At 40.1% G+C, this 17,285-nt stretch overlaps 1 protein-coding gene across 7 annotated transcripts in view; it reads left to right on the top strand.

The window, feature by feature from the left end:
* Positions 1–17,285, top strand: part of LOC114134081 (latent-transforming growth factor beta-binding protein 2) — a 111,789-nt gene that overhangs the window by 68,101 nt on the left and 26,403 nt on the right. For all 7 annotated transcript variants that reach the window (XM_028000359.1, XM_028000357.1, XM_028000356.1 and 4 more), the window contains 12 exons: positions 507–629; positions 737–901; positions 2,482–2,763; positions 3,555–3,574; positions 3,784–3,820; positions 5,820–5,894; positions 6,732–6,857; positions 7,864–7,992; positions 8,172–8,291; positions 8,569–8,688; positions 16,808–16,927; positions 17,092–17,214. In XM_028000359.1, the coding sequence (XP_027856160.1) occupies positions 507–629; positions 737–901; positions 2,482–2,763; positions 3,555–3,574; positions 3,784–3,820; positions 5,820–5,894; positions 6,732–6,857; positions 7,864–7,992; positions 8,172–8,291; positions 8,569–8,688; positions 16,808–16,927; positions 17,092–17,214 (1,440 nt within the window). The remainder of the gene's footprint in view (positions 1–506; positions 630–736; positions 902–2,481; positions 2,764–3,554; positions 3,575–3,783; positions 3,821–5,819; positions 5,895–6,731; positions 6,858–7,863; positions 7,993–8,171; positions 8,292–8,568; positions 8,689–16,807; positions 16,928–17,091; positions 17,215–17,285) is intronic.

The raw sequence follows: 17,285 nt of genomic DNA, 5'->3' as shown, positions 1-17,285 counted from the left end.
CCTGGACAGCATTTTTTTTTTTTTTTTATAAGATCCAACAACATTCATTCATTTTTATTATCCTTGTGCAGCTGTTGATAAAAAGAAATAGACCATAGGTTTGTAATTTAGGGCTCTGTGTTTGAATGACTCCTCAGATATTCATTACATGCTGAGAAGACGTTTTTTTTTTTTGCTTGTCTCCACCTCGTCATCACTCCTTTCTTAATTATAAACAACTGTATAACCGTAATGCTTCCAAGTTTCATCGGCTCTCAACAGACTCAAGAATTGTTGTGAATGTTTTAATGCCTTCAAATGAATTCTTTCCTTTTACTTTCATCATCTCTGCTGATCTGCAGGCATAAAAACTTTGTGTACTCCCAATGAAGTACAGAGCTCTAAATCTGATGTATAAAGTTTATTTAGGAAGTTCAGTTTGAGTTCAGAAATGACTTCATGGTTTTTCCAGAATTAGAACATGCTCTTTGCTGGATGACTAACGAACTGTGTTTTTCTTTTTGCAGACATCAATGAGTGCCTGTTGCCAGGGATATGTAAGAACGCTGAATGTCTCAATACCAAAGGAAGCTACAGGTGCACTTGTAAGCCAGGTTATATGTTAGATGCTGCCAGAAGCCACTGTGTTTGTAAGCATTGCTTTTTTTCTTCAATCATTTTTCTGAGTCTAAACGCAAAAAAAATGTTTCCTGATATGAGTTAGTAGAACATAATAGATCTTCTGACGTCTCCTCAGCTGACAAGGCAGTGTCTGACCACAGGGCCTCATGCTACCGGTCAGTGTCATCAGGAACATGCTCTCTGCCTCTTGTCAATCACATCACTAAGCAGATATGCTGCTGCAGCCGTGTGGGCAAAGCCTGGGGAAATGGATGTGATCGATGTCCTTTGCCAGGTTCAGGTGAATATGTTTTATGAGATTTTGCTGCATAACTTTCCGATGTCTGAAAACGTACTTCTCCATTTTTGGTTGTACTGTTCGGGCCATGAAACTCTATGCAAAGTTGAATGTTTTTTTTGGTTTTTTTTAGATATAAAACTTCACATGTAATATTATGCAACGGTTGGTAGAGCACAAGCTAAGAATATTTACCTCTCAGTTACCATTCTTCTGTCTGCCAGGCATGCAAAGTATTTCAAAATAACTAAATGTGTTTAGAGTGGAAAAGGACCAGAAACATAACAGTTTTCATATTTTGGAGGCTACATAATAGTGGCCATGTGTTATCGCTCCAGCCCTCAGAGAGAAACCCCGCTAATGTACCAAAAGCAAAGCTACGCAGCAGAAATCCACTGATTTGCCAAGTGAAACATGGCAAGTAGTTGTCATCTGCCTCTCCTTCCAGATCTAATCTTCAAAGTCTCAGAGAGAAACTAAAGTGGTTTTATGAAGTTTCTGCTCTGCCAAGTGATTCCTGGGGATTGTCGTAGATGAGTTTTTACACCCAGACCTCCTTGCTGCTCATAGTCGGATTATTTTAGGCAATGTCTTCGTGACTGGCCAAGCTGTTAAAGTCATGTTCTGAGCACAGCACTCGACCTAGTAACAGGAGATCCTTCATATTTACTCTACACTTTAAAGCTGATCTTTAACATATATTCTCTAATTTCCCTCCACTTTAACTTCATCAGTCAGTAGCCCATCATATCCACATTTCCTGCATCTACATCGACCGCATATCTGTCGTTACTCATATCACTATTCCAGACTCTTCTGGCACAGAGTTGCTGGTTTCAGGTCAGGTAGGGGACACAGAGTTTCTCACTTGTAATGGATTCACCATTGCTGGGTTTTGTTGGACTCAGACACAAAGAGGTGCAATTTGCCTCCTTTTATCTCGCTCGCCAATCCCCATTAGCCACTCACTCTTGTGCCTCTAAACCAGCTCAGTTCAAGGGTCAGTGAGTGTTATATGATCTGCTACCTGCTTCACAATCATGGCTGTGTGCATCAGACTTAGAGTGCAGATTTTACCCCCAACTTTCTAATATAGTTTAAAACCTTTTAGAAGCAACAATCAACTGGGCCTGGAGTGGATTTTCACCTTCCAGTAGGACAGCATCACCTATCATATCGCCAGAGCCAGACCTAAAGCATATTAATGTGATAAATGACCTAATCAAAATCCGGACCTAAATCTGATGGAGAATATGTAACAAGACTACGGACGCCCTGTAAAAATTGTACCTTTGGTGAGAATTTTAAATACACACATCATGGAATTGAATATTCCATTCATCTTGGAATTGATTAAGACTCCTTTGAAAATATTAAGAACATTTGTGCAGCACTGCAGTGAAATACAATTTTATCACATACAGAGGCCATAAATGTGTAAAAAGGTATTCCTCTCTCTGTTTGGTGAATGGCTCTTTAATCTGACTGTCAGCCAGTCTCTGAGTTTTATTAGTACTAGCTGTTACTGTGGAGATGATGGTTTTTATCACTTTTTGTTTGTGCTTGTGCTTCCTGTCCTGCAGACCACTTCAAGGAGATCTGCCCAGCTGGTCATGGATACACATACTCGCGCTCAGATGTGCAGATTTCTCTCAGGCAGCTGGAAGATGATGAGCTGCAGAGCACAGGAGTGACGCTGGAGGAGCAGGAGCCTGAGTTGCCGTCCTCCCAGCCTTCACGACACAACAACTACCCTCAAACACCTCAAATACCCCAGTACCCCGAGACACCACGAGTACCTCAGTACACTTTGACTTCACAATATCCCTCAGAATCAGGACAAGAAACACCTAAACTGCGAGACGGTAACTATTTGCTTTTTTTTATGATTGACCAAAGATCAACACAATGTTTTGATTTTCCCACGTACATTTTTTTTATACAACCCAGAACATTTTTTGAAATTGTTTTTATTTTTCCCCATCCATTAAGATGAAACCCGTATGGGTTTCACAGCACCTCACAAATATTATGGACCAAACATCTATTTCCTCTGGATTTTCAGTGAATATATCTTCTTGGCTGAATACTAGAGAGTTAGTTTTATTGGCAGCATCAAGATTTTTTTTATTTATTTCAGCACACAGTTCTATAAATATTCAGATGTTTATCCTATTTATCAAGGATTTTCCCGTCCCGAACTGTGTTTGCATTTCTTTAACTGAAGTATTGCTCAAATCAGACTTTGTTTTATGGCTTGGAACACAAAATATGCAGTCACTGATACCTCTTCAACCTTTTCACTTCGTAACCATAAACTCCATTGTATTTTATTGGAGTTTTATGAGCCAGACCAACAAAAGTTGTGTGTAAATGTGAAGTGGAAGGAAAATGATACATATTTTCAGGATGTTTCAAATAGTTAACTATTATACAATGCTGCTGTTTTGGTCTGTCACATATAAACCAAACAAAAACAATAAAGTTTATAGTTGTAACAAGACAAAATGAAAATATTTACGTTTATGCCTGCGTTTACTAGATACTTTGTATGTTGTTAATGTGTTTTAAACAATAATTAGACATTCATGAATGTTCCTGTTTGAGACTGATAAACCTGTTTTTCTTTCTTTGTCTATTTTTTTATTTTTTGCAGATCTGGAAATTCTGATGCCGGTAATTTTTTCCTCTCTTTCAACCCTCTGGCATATAGTTTTGAAATGCTTTTCTGAGGACAATATGCGTATGCTGTGTAAGCTTGTTATGATTATGTAACATATTCGGACCACATTTTGGTTGCTACAGACACACCAGCTTAGCAGAGACAGGCATGAATTTGAACACACTCAGTTGTCTTCAACTTTTTATATGTGTTTGTTTTCTAGCCGCCTGTTGTGACGGACTCAACACCAAATTATCCAGGTATTTCTTTCCCCTTTTTCGTTTTAATCACTCCAACGTAATGGTGAAACCAAACCAAGGTGTTGTTTCAGGCTTTCAGGCTGGTTTGATTTAGTATTTGAGTCAGGTGCAGACATGTTATGTGCTTGCTATAAATTTCCCCTGCTCAGCGGTGGCAGTCTCAGTCTTTGCCTCCACGCCAGTGAAAACATTGACATTAGTCTGGAGTTTGCCTAAATAGAATGCGTCATCTTGATTCATTTTAGTTTATTGTTTTTATACGTTAAAAATAATATGTAAATTTTTTTGCTGTCAAGAAATGAGTAACAACTTGATATTGTAAGAGACAGGAAGTAACACTTTATACTAAAGGTACATATCATATACTGTAGTAAACCTTAAGACATGGCTCACACTGATGTATTGCATGAATCAATGCTGGAAGATTATATCGTAAAATCCTATTGCTCATGTACCTAATAAGCATTGTTTTGGGGATTAATTAGATTGCCTCTCACGCAATAAGTTGTTCATTGTTTTGGCACCAAATGTATGTATTTTTTTCTTAAATATTCCTACTAAATACTTTTCTTGGCTTAGTCTTTCATATTAACACCACGCTGTTCTGATTTATGTTAATATTGTGATTGTGTCAGGCCTTCTTGATGTGCTGGAGACTTTAGTATCTGCATTTCTTTATAGAAAAGCAGATACTAATTTTCTGCTTTCCAATAAAGATACATTTATTAGGACAACCTCACATGTCTAACAATATATATCTGATTTGGCACATAGATCTATTAGATATAGATACATTGTTGTGTATTTATTCTAACTATTTTTAATTGCTACATTTTATTGTTTTTGTTACTTTTCGCTCTTTGTACGGTGTCCTTGAGTGCCAGAAAGGCGCCTTTGAAATAAAATGTATTATTATTATTATTATTATTATTAGTAATCAACTCAGATTTTGCTGCTATTGATGACGTTTTAATGCAAAAAAAGATTAAATGTGAAGCTAAGACTTTCTTAGTCTTGCTTCATCTTTGTACTTTTTTGATATGACTTGTTGATAATAAGGCTGTCAAAATATTATTTGTACTTTCTGTTTTGACATGACCTGATGCTAATTTAACTTTACTAATACTTACATATTTACTCTCTTTTTTGATGTGACTTGTTGATAACGAGTCAGTACTAACACTAGCATGTTCGCTCTGGAGTTGTTGATAATTCAAGTATGTTAATACTAACATGTCTGCTTTTCTGGATAATTAGATTATGGTAGGGTTAGAATATGTGTTCTGTTTTGATATGGCTTGCTAAAAAATTATTTGTGCTAAAACAACCATATCAACTCCGGCTTTTTGTTGTGAAGTCACAACTTACTGCTTTTCATGCATAGTAAGTGAAATTCTAGACTTTTACTTGCTTGTTTGCTGTATATGTCTTCTTGGTAATAACACAAAGCTAACATTAATGTATGTCCTGTCTGTTTTCATCTAACTTGTTGATGCTTTGACTAATCGTAACGTAAGCCTATCAATGCTCTGGTATAATATAACTTAACAGCAGCTTATCTATTCTTCGTCTGATACAACTTGATAATTAAGCTATGCTAACACCAGAATGTCTACTTTCAGACAGGAAGCTGCAGCAGACAATACAGTCTTTTCTGTAAAAATGTAAATGTTGTAAAATGTGAAAATATTGCCTCTAATTTCTAGTTTGATTTTATAACGCAGCTTCATAATTTTCTTTTGAAGAATCATTATCATGTTGATAAAATATCGATGATGTAAGGTCACAGAAATCTTGTAATGGTGGATGCAATTAAGACAAAATGTCAGCCTAATTTGATATCTTATCAGTTATTTCTCTTTCAGTAAAGCTATTACTTTATTAATTTATGTTGCGATGCAAGAATGATCTTGTAGATATTTTCTACATTTATTAAACAATGGTATCCAGTTATAGTTATGTTGTACAACCTTATGACTCTCCTCATTATTTTTTGTAGAGAGCTCTCCAGACTCCCCTGATTTCAACATAAGGCCAGATTTAAAGGAAACAAGCCCTGGAGTTTCTGTCACTGGTAAGACATGAAGTAAAAAAAATACAGAAAGCAGTAAAAAAAAAAAAAAGCTCTGTCTTACAACAGTACATACATCTTAAATCTAAATATGCTGATTGGAGGAAGGGTGCAGTGCTACCATTTTAAAAAAGAGCCCAATTCTTCATTTTTTATGTTTTATGTCAACAGCTGGCAGACAGCGGGACATCTTATAAGGCATTTTTGTAAGCTTACCCAAAGTAAAGCCGGAGAGAGCTTTATTTGACCCGTATTTCAGATCCAAGTTGGCTTTGAGCTGATGTGCTTCACAGAGGGTAGGGGAGCAAGAAATCGAGAGAGATTGTGCCTCTTGGAAGGGTCTGTCATCACGAGCAGACAGAGGCCAAATTTATAAAAAGTGGAGGAGGAAGAGACAAGAAAGTGGGAAGAAGTTTGTTTGGCAGAAGAAAAATTGTGATCGACAGACCGATTACAGGAGTAAGAAGAATTACCGATGTCATGCAGAGATAGTCCTCCTCTCCTCTGGCAGGAATCAAGTCACGTCTTGGTTTCATCTTGCTCGTTTTGGATGAAAAAAGTCAAGAATGAAGCTAATGTCAGGCTCGCTCGTGCATGTTTCTTTGTTCTTAAATCTTTGTAAAAGCTTCACACCACCTGTTAGAACACTATACTTTTGTAAAGCCACTCCTCTCATCCAAGACTCCATCTATAAAATAGCAAAATAGTTACCTGCAGAGCACAGCATGTGTTTCTGGAATGCACTTCTTAATTTTTTACAGCTCCATTAATGTCAGTTCAGAAATGTTCTTGTCTGTTTTCTGGGTAACGACCATGTACATCTTTTGTTTTTTTTCATAGGCATTAACAAGTGTGCTACTTCACCAAATATATGTGGGCATGGAAAATGTGTTCCTGTGCAGAATGGATACACTTGCGACTGTGATCCAGGGTTCAAGCTCAATGCATTGCAGAACAGTTGCATTGGTGAGTAACAAAGAGAGAGGTACGGCTATATCGCTATAGATCTGAATATTTGGATATGTTACTCAGTTATTACAGCTTCACAGCACAGAGTGATATCCAGTCATAGTCAATAAATTAATTCTGATGAAGCTTGTTGCTCAGGTTAAAAGTACCTTTTGAAAATAATCTTTAAGCAGGTATTAAAGATACCTGCTGAAAGGTATCTTTACCTGTGGTAAAGGACTGTGGTTTCATATAAACCACAGTCCCCCAATATGCAGTTTTATTTTAAATTCTTTCAAAGCAGTGGTTATGTGTATTGCTTGCTCACATTTGTTCTAGCACTCCTTTTCCTTCCACCCAACTTTCTTGGATACAGCACTCTGTGAAAAACCAGCTTAAGGAATGATCTTTGTTGGTGCGCCAATAACTTTTGACTGGACAACTGTGAAATCAGCATGATTGTTTCCAATAATAAAAAAGCCTTTAAGAATTTTTTTATTACTCCTCTGTAATAATCTAATTTTCTGAGAAACTGGATTTTAAGTTTCATTTCCCATAATCATTAAAATGTGCAGAAATAAAAACTTAAAATACATAACTATTTCTGTCATGAATCTAAATGATACATGAGCTTAACTTTTTGAATTGAATTACCGAAATAAAGTAACGTTTCCATTCAACTATAAATGGGGCTGGGTAGGATTTAAAAGGTTTGATGTTTACCAGCATAAAACCTTGTTGGCTTTGTCTGCCGTCATTATAATGTGAATAAATTATACAAAACAGTCATGATTTTTAGAAGCCTTGAGAATGCAAGCACGTCAAAAATGAAAGGAATTTGTTTGTTTATGGTGATCCGTTTCATGATGCCTGTCAACAGCCAAATGAGATATTGATAATTTATCTGACAAAGGGCTTGTCTGCAGCCTTGGATTCATTGTTGAAGCACTCCAGTTACAGGGCTTCAATGTGTTCACTGCTTCCCACTGCAATCTAATGAACTCTTCACTTTTTCTCTTCGTAGATGTGAATGAGTGTGAAATGGATCCATGTGAGGGTAAGGGTCACTGCATAAACAGCTATGGCTCCTACACATGTCAGTGCCACAGAGGCTACAGCCAGGTGATCACCCAGAACAGGAAATTCTGTCAAGGTGAGACACAGTCCAGTCTACAGTGTTACATACAAGGCTTCCAGTCATCCTTCCCAAGTCAGCTGTTAACTCCCACTTCAATTTTTCTGTCAGCACTGTTCATTTTAAAAACATCCTCTCATAATGAATTCCTTGGAACATGAAAGCCACTTTCTTTTCCGCTTTCCTTGATTTGGCAGACATCAACGAGTGCAGCATGCCCAACAAGTGCCAGAACGGCCAGTGCGTCAACACTGAGGGATCTTTCACCTGCGAATGCAATGACGGCTACTCCAAATCAGGGCGAGGCCTTTGTGAAGGTGATTTTCATGTATCAGCACAGACTCACGCATCCAAAGTCAAGTTCATTCGTCAACACAAGCAAATCCTATTTGTCCAGCAAAACACATTTTGTATTTTCCTCTGCTCAAAGCCAGGAGAACCATTCAGCTCCCTCCGTTTCTGGGGGATTATGTGTGTACTTATTTGCCTTTCTGACCTTACTACCGCTTTCTTCCATTGATGTGCGCATTGTTTGAGGAAGTTTGTTGTAGTAACAGCTAAATCGAACAATGTTTTTGTTCTTTCCCTGAGCAGACGTAGATGAGTGCAGAGATCACAGCTCCTGTCCCAACGGCATCTGCGTCAACACTATTGGCTCCTTCCAGTGCCAGACCTGTGGCCGGGGCTTCAGGCCCATTGGTGGGAGATGTGTAGGTAAGGCAACCTAACACCCCATCAAACCAGCAGGACCACCACCAACCCCCTCTCTCCAGGTTCCTCAGGGCATTTCAAACTGCTTTGTGGAAATAAATTGGGTTTCCTTCTGGTGCAGTAATTCCTTTCCATGTTAGTTTACGATGACGTAACTCTTGCTTTTTGTGGGCATTGACAAAGCGAAAAAGAACTTAAAAACCTCTCGACTCCTTGTAATGCAATGCAGTTGACCAAGTAGCGCTAGCGGAATTGAATTTGCAGCTTTGTGGCTTATTGCTCAGAGGGATGCTCTCACTACAGATGTGCATGAAAATTTGAAATTAAATTAAATCTTATGCTTCAACTGAGTTTATATTGGATATTTTCAGTCCTGTGTGGAACATTCCTGAGCTCATATAACAGCCTGAAACCATAGTGACTGATGGTTATATTGCACAGACTGAGCGCAATCCCCCACTTTCCTAGCTCATTTAGTGATTCCATGTATCCTCCTAGCCTCTGCATATTCCTCTTATTGTTTAAACTCATTCAGCATGTTATTGCTGATCCTTTTCGTATCACCAGTTCCATAAAAAGATTGTTTATAGTACTTCAATTTGGGAGAGTCCAAATATTTTCTCTTGGCCAGAACCTTAAATAAACAGCGTATTATTGTTGGAGAGCTTTGACCAGTGTAAATGTGAAGCCCAGTAGGGGCAAGCGGTGCTTTATTACTGCCGTCGGTGTAGGTGAGAGAAGCGAGTAGTCACAGGAGATATACGAGAGGGCCAGGAGGTCAGTTCCCTACTGCAAAGAGGTCATGGCACGTAAACAAACTTTCCCTCTCACTCATGATGCTGTCTGCGATCCGGTTTAAGGCTCCTACCAGGGATTAGAAATTAACGCCAGACTACACATGGAGCATGTTTACTTAAAACTAACACGCTTAGAGCTTCCAACCTGAAAGTGGCCTTATTACATAACAGCCTGACTGGCGTTACATATCCATTCCCCTCCGGATGACCTCTAATTTGCTTGGAAACCTAAGCTCCAACTATATTCCAGAAATATGAAAATATAGAAAAAAATATAGAATATGAAAATCATTAAAATATATCAATGTTGGAAAATGTGAAAGGTAAAAACTAGTCCTCTTCATGGATTTATCAGTAAATGTTGCTCATATTTAAAATCTAATGATCCTCTTATGTCCAACGAAAACAACACCTAAGCTGTTTTATTATGTCAGTTTATTAACAGTATTCATTTTGTGCAAGAAATTATGCATATCTAGTCCCATAAAGCACATGTAGTTCCTTTATTACATTACATTTGTTACATTCGTTACATACACTCTTCGATTTCGCAAAACAGTTCAGACAGATTTTAAGGTGAGCATCTATGAGATGATTTTTTCCCAACAAATCTGAGTCTTAACAGAAATTTGTATTCATCATGAGATTAAATTATACACTGGTGAACTCAAGTTACTCTGTTTAGGTCACTTTTGATGGTAATTGGTTGTACTCTATTTTAATCAAGTGTGGCAGAGCAAAATAAATATTGAAACCACAAATTCCAGATTTATATTGTTGTTGCGCAACACCCCCCCCCTCCTTTCTGTCTCTACTCTCTCACTCTCGTACTTCCTCTTCTGAGAGGGGAGATGTGCTACCAGCTCTCCGTCTAACGGGTCCGTTGAGTTTCCTAAATCTGCTGGGATTTACCCTGTCCAGAACTGAAGTAAACTCTGTTTAAGCTGGTTTCGAGAAACGATTCGCCTGGTTATCTGACGGCCTACATCCAGGTGTCCCACCCTTCTTCCCTCTGTGAATTAGCCAGACTGAGCAGCCTACAGCCAACTAGTTTCACAGAGCACACCTGTTAACGGTCGCTCGTTCTCTATTTTACAACGTGCATTTGTTATTGAACCAGGTAGGTTTTAGTGACTCGGGCGAGTCCCAAGGATGTTGTTTTACATATGGGCTACCAGCAACCTAAAAACATTTTCCACTTTTTCCTCTCCAGAATCAAACATCACAGCTATTTTACAACCATCAAAGAACTTTAAGGTGACTCATTAACTGAATGTCCACAACATCTTTTAGATTTTCTTTATGCTAAATATTTTATTAGTAAGGCAGTTTTGCAAGGGTCAGTACAGCTTAATTCAGTAGCAGAAATAATCAAATAAGTAAAATCAGTCATCTAGTCTATCTTTCCCTACTGCTGACACTGAGAACTAAAAAAGGGAACCTTTGAGAGAGACGGACAGAGCCTGGCGCCTCGAACCCCAGACCTGGCACGACGACAAAGAAGGTGCTGCAGCAGGAGGAAGACGCCGATCGATGAAGGCCAGGTTCTCCGCAGGTCTGATGAGCCTCCTCTCCGCATGGATGCTGAGGTCACACAGGACTTGGTGCTGGCAGGAAAAAAGGCACCAGTTCTTCTTCTTTGTCTTTGCCTTTGCCTTTGTCTTCATCTTTGTCTTTGGGGTCTGAACCCAGCCGATGAGAGAAGTGCGATTCGAAGCCACAGGTTGTGGGGCTGACGGGTTGGTCTCCATGAGCAGGACAGTCTTCGTCTCTGTGGCCCCGGCTCTTCTTCAGCTGCAGAGTTCTTTGTCCATCTCTTGGCTCGAAGCTGCCCGGAGGATCCAACGAACGGTTCCTCTTTTGCACCCACCTTATATAGGGTTTATCTGTCTGCTTAGACAGATGATCTCATATCCGTCACTGTCTTAAGAGACATCATGTCATGATGTCTGTGCCAATGTCTCAGGGCTGCTCAACCTCCTGTTTCCATATAAGGTGCTGATCATCTCTGCTCTCCTGTTAGTTCCCCTTTTTCCCTTCCTGTCACCTTTCACCTACCATCTACCTCCAACATATCAGTGATGTTTAATTGCAGTTTTACAACCTTTTACACCATTTCAAGTTCAATGTCAAAATCACATTTATATCACATTTATTTTCTTTAGCTTCTCTGATTTAGCATTCATTTATAATTTTATAACCATAACTTATATCACATTTATTTTCTTCAGCTTCTCTGATCTATCATTCATTTATGATTTTATAACCATAACTTATTAGTTACTCTTATTATGATCTTAATGTGAGTTATTACAGATGTTTTTCTGAAAAGAAACCAAGAATAATCCATGATTCTAATTATTTACTACTAAAGTTACAGTTACTTGTTTTTCTTGTAAGTGTTCCCACAAATATAAGTGTAAGTATTATTACAAGTAAACCAATATTCATATAAGTATTTTACTTTGAATCTTATCCAATTACTAATAATGTTTAGATTTCATTCTTTAAAACTTTACCTTTAAAATAAGGAATAGTCTCAGCTATTTTTATAAATCTGCAGGCTGGAAACTTCCTCTTTTTCCAGGAAACCTGCTTTTCCTGTTTAATGACTCTTTCTGACTGACTATGATTTCTTATGATTAGATAGAAAAAAGTAGAATTAAAGCAAAGTTTGCATGAGACAAAAACAACACACACAACCAGATTTATTTTATTGACACTTAAGTCTACTGTTGGGCCTTGATGTCACTTGAGTGATTCATTTTAAAGATAACTTTATTTATTACTGTTAAACTAACTTTATTGACACTTAAGTCTACTGTTGGGCCCTGATGTCACTTGAGTGATTCATTTTAAAGATAACTTTATTTATTATTACTGTTAAACTAAAATCTCCAGCATGGGGAAGTGGGATGAGCTCGGATTTTCTTGACAATATTTGTAAGAAAAACCTGAGAATCATAAACTGTTTTGAGTCAACTTGACTATTAAGTCTTGCTTTTTGTTGACCTATAATATCAAACACACTGAAGTTTGTAGTTGTAATATAGCAAGAAAAAGAAGAAACTGTTCAAAAGTTTGAATATATTTTCAGTCGCTGTATATTGTAATTGATAGGGAATCTATAGATCATGGTTAAGTGTAGACCTGTTGCAATAAACAATAAATCAGTTAATTACATGATAAATTAAAATGAGCTCAATAATATCCATTTGCATGACTATTTATTGGTTTTCTCTTTTCTCTCTTTCTGCTAAAACTGGTCTTCAGTCTGGTGCATTGGTCTCAACTAGCTCTTTTTTTGAAGGCCAATTTTGTTTACAGAGACTTTGGAATTCATTTTACTTGTTTCTCTCGTTTTGTTTCTTTATTTTGGATATTTAAAATGTTTTTCAGATCCAGGGTTAAGTGTTTATTAGCATTTAAAATTTATTGATCTTTAGGAATGTGTTCTTTCATTGTTATGTCATTACCATTATGTCATAAAGCGGTGTGTTGAGAGTGGTGAGGCAGACGCTGTAGACCCAGGATGTGGTAAATTAATGGCTTTAATGATGAATATGTCTGAATATTCAAACTAGTCCAAAACCCTGTCAGCACAGCAGAGCGGGAAAACAAAGCTCAGCACTGGTAGCACAGGTACACGAATGGACATGAAGGAAAAAACAAACGACTGACTGTTGGTAGACGAGGACCCGACGACGAACAGACACAAAGGTGACACTAAATACACTGGGGGTAATCAGGGAACAAGAAACACCTGGGAACTAATCAAGGGGAGGACAGGACAAGGAAAACTCTAAATAAATACACAGACAACACAGAACATGACAGTACCCCCCCCCCCTCAAGGGCGGCTACCAGACGCCCAAAAAAAACAAAACAAAAAACACAACAAGGGTGGGCGGAGGGGCGCCGGACGGCGGGCCAGAGTCCAAAATAACAAAAAACAACCCAACGGAGTGGGCGGAGGCACAGAAAGGGCCAAGAGTCCAAAAACAAACAAAAAACTACCCACAGGGTGGGCGGAGGCAAAGGAGGCGGGAACCACAGAGGTGGTCCGGCGGTCGTCCGCGGCGCTGGAGGCGGGAACTACGGAGGCGGGAACCACGGAGGCGGTCCGGCGGCCGTCCACGGCGCTGGAGGCGGGAACCACGGAGGCGGGAACCACGGAGGCGGTCCGGCGGCCGTCCGCGGCGCTGGAGGTGGGAACCACGGAGGCGGTCCGGCGGCCGTCCGCGGCGCTGGAGGTGGCGATGATGAGCCCCCCGAGGCAGAGTCTCTGGTGGAGCACAGAGAGTCGGGGTCTCAGGTGGAAGGCTGGGGGTCTGAGTCTCGGGTGGAACGCTGGGGGTCTCGGTCGGAATGCAGGGAGTCTGGGTCTCGGAAGGAACGCAGAGAGTCTCGGGGGGAACGCTGGAGGTCTCGGTCTCGTGGGGAACGCAGGAGGTCTCGGTCTCGTGGGGAACGCAGGAGGTCTCGGTCTCGTGGGGAACGCAGGAGGTCAGGGTCGGAACGCAGGGGGTCTGAGTCGGAACGCAGGGGGTCTGAGTCGGAACGCAGGGGGTCAGGGTCTCGGCTGGAACGCCGGCTGATTCGGCCTCCGGTGCGCCGGCTGGAACGCCGGCTGATTCGGCCTCCGGTGCGCCGGCTGGAACGCCGGCTGATTCGGCCTCCGGTGCGCCGGCTGGAACGCCGGCTGAAACGGCCTCGGGGGGAGCTGGAGGTGCTGGTCCCGGAACTGGAGCGGGATCTGGGCTGGCGGAGAAACTGTGCGGCTTGGGAGGCAGAGGTTCGCCAGCCATGACAGCTAGAGCCGCCATACGCTCCCACTCTGCCTCCCTCTGCAACTCCACCAACCCTGGGTGCGGAAAACGAGGAAGCCAGTAGTCCAGCACCAGAACCATGCGCGTGGCAAAACCCAGTCGTCGGCAGGCGGAGTAGCGTTTCGCCATCGCCTCCACATAATCCTCGATCGTATCCGTGAGTTCCTTAATGTCTTCTGGGTCCATGATGGAAAAAAAAAAAAAAAAAAACAAAAAAAAAAAACAGCGTGCCTCACCGTACTTTCTGGTCGGGTCCTTCTGTCATAAAGCGGTGTGTTGAGAGTGGTGAGGCAGACGCTGTAGACCCAGGATGTGGTAAATTAATGGCTTTAATGATGAATATGTCTGAATATTCAAACTAGTCCAAAACCCTGTCAGCACAGCAGAGCGGGAAAACAAAGCTCAGCACTGGTAGCACAGGTACACGAATGGACATGAAGGAAAAAACAAACGACTGACTGTTGGTAGACGAGGACCCGACGACGAACAGACACAAAGGTGACACTAAATACACTGGGGGTAATCAGGGAACAAGAAACACCTGGGAACTAATCAAGGGGAGGACAGGACAAGGAAAACTCTAAATAAATACACAGACAACACAGAACATGACACATTATATTGCTTGAAAATGGTCTCAAAATAACAACATTATCATTTATTGTGACAGGCCTAGTTAAGTGTAAATATTTTAACTCTGAACATTGACAGGGACAGTGCGAACAGGTCCTTTAGTACATGTCTAAGCCTGTGGGAGTCACATAAACCAGCCAACTTCAGTGCCCAGTTTCCAGTATTTGCTTCAGTCAATTGACGACAGCACAAAGCAGCAGTTTAGGCCCAATTGGCCGAATCGAGGATAAGCCTAATTGTTGGTGTGATAGAGAAAACAGCTCCCTTCCCTTGTCGGGGCTTATCGGGGAGGTCTGAGTGATGCTTGATGCTGATTGCAGGGAAAAATGGTGGGCCACAATGACAGACGTCTGGCACTGCCTGTGGTTGGGACAACAATACCAGCTTTGTGACTCTTTTATGTTGTCTTCATTGCATTTCAGGATCTGTATCAGATCTCAGGAACATCCTTCCTTCCCTTTTTGCTGGAAAATTACTTTATTTGTCTTCCTCTTTGGACCTTTCTCTAGCTCAGCATAGCCTAATCTAATCCAAAAAATGCATCTTTTAACACTTGATAAATATTGCTATTAAATAATATGTTTACAACATTAAGGTGTTACACAGATGCATTTTCTGAAGTGGTACAATCGTAAAAGGTTCTTATAATGAGGTCGGTGTGTTGATGTAATTAAATGAGTGCAGCTTGCAGTTATTCTGCAGGGTAGTTATGTTTTTATTGTTTCCCTTTTCCTCTTGAACCATCCACAAACTTCTTTTGAAAATAAATCTTTATAAAATCCTGGACAGACCTGTTTCAGTTGATGGAAACCCAAATTATGCATTCCGACCTGGCAGTAACAACAGCTGTTAAGGGTTTGCAAAAACTAGCAGTAAGTCTTTCAGAACTAGCAAGAAATTCTGGCCCACTCTTCTTTGAAGAATTGCTTATCCATGTAGGAGTATGTTTAAGGTAATACCACATCTTCTTGATCAGGTTTAAGCCCAGGCCTTGCCTAGGCAACCTAACATTCTTAAGCAGGATTTACTGGCAGAGTGGTTTTGAAGCAGGAAAACAGCCCCAGATCATTATGCTACCACCACCATTTTTGGCTGTCAGTATGAAGTTCTTTCTTCTGAATTGCTGTGTTCCAAGTTTGTCTCCTCATATTACAGAATATTTTCCCATAAGTCTTAGAGATCATTAAAAAGTATTTTCTGGAAGAAAAAAAAAACTAGCCTTTGTGTTCTTGTTGAACTCAACAGCACTTTAGATGCTTTTCTTGGGTTTGTTGGTCTCCTGGAAAAGTTGATTCACTCTTGGAGTAATTCTGATTGGTTAGCCATTCCTAGGAATGTTCATCATTGCTCCATGCTTTCTCTATTTGTAGACAATAGTTTTCACTGTGGTTAATTGGAGTCCCAAAGCTTTACAAATGACTTTGTAACCATTTCCAGACTAAGAGATGTTAATGACTTTGTTTTTCATTTGTTCTTTTATTCCTGCAATGCATCATGCACCATAATGCACATACATGATGGTGCATTTTGTGATCTTCTAGCTTTCTTAATATGATTTCTTGATTTTATAGGTTTTATAGGTAGTGTGTAATAACTAAAACTGAACCAAACAATGTGGATAATCACAGTCAATTAATTATTTAATAAATGTGAGTGTATTTATGAGTTAATCTCATGTGTTTTACTGAGCAATAACACTGGTGGTTCATAGTCTCTTGAAAAAAATCAAAACAGTTTAAAACAAATCTGTTTAGATGTTTGTTTTGTTAGTTTGGGAATTGACACTTGAATCACAATGTGTAGTTCTGGTGAAATTCACCCATTCATCCATTTATTAAGTACACATAATTCTCTGTTTCTCAGATATCAATGAATGCTTGAACCAAACCATGTGCGGTCATGGTCGGTGTGTCAACACAGAGGGCTCCTATACATGCAACTGTTTCCACGGCTACATGCTCTCATCAAACAATTTTTGCCAAGGTAACTGTCTGTCAGGAGGTATTTAAACCTCCAAGTTGGAGCTCTGTGACAGTGCTACTACAGAAGCCTTCAGGCACCACTGTAGGCTTATAAAAGTGCTACAAAATAGTTTGCAGCTGTTTTCTGAAGAACTCCTATTTCCCTCGTCTGTATTTTTCCTCCAGATGTGGATGAATGCATGCTTCCGGGGATCTGTCTCCATGGCCGCTGCGTCAATCTGGACGGCACCCACAAGTGCACCTGTAACCTTGGTTACCAAGTCTCCTCAGACAGCAAGTCGTGTGAAGGTCTGTTAGAAATCTTTTGGAGCTATTGAGTGTAAATCAACGATGCATGAGCCTCTCCTAGTGAAGCTATG

This window comes from Xiphophorus couchianus, chromosome 19, assembly GCF_001444195.1.
Source record: "Xiphophorus couchianus chromosome 19, X_couchianus-1.0, whole genome shotgun sequence".
Lineage (NCBI taxonomy): Eukaryota > Metazoa > Chordata > Actinopteri > Cyprinodontiformes > Poeciliidae > Xiphophorus > Xiphophorus couchianus.
This window is presented reverse-complemented; position numbering and strand designations above follow the sequence as displayed.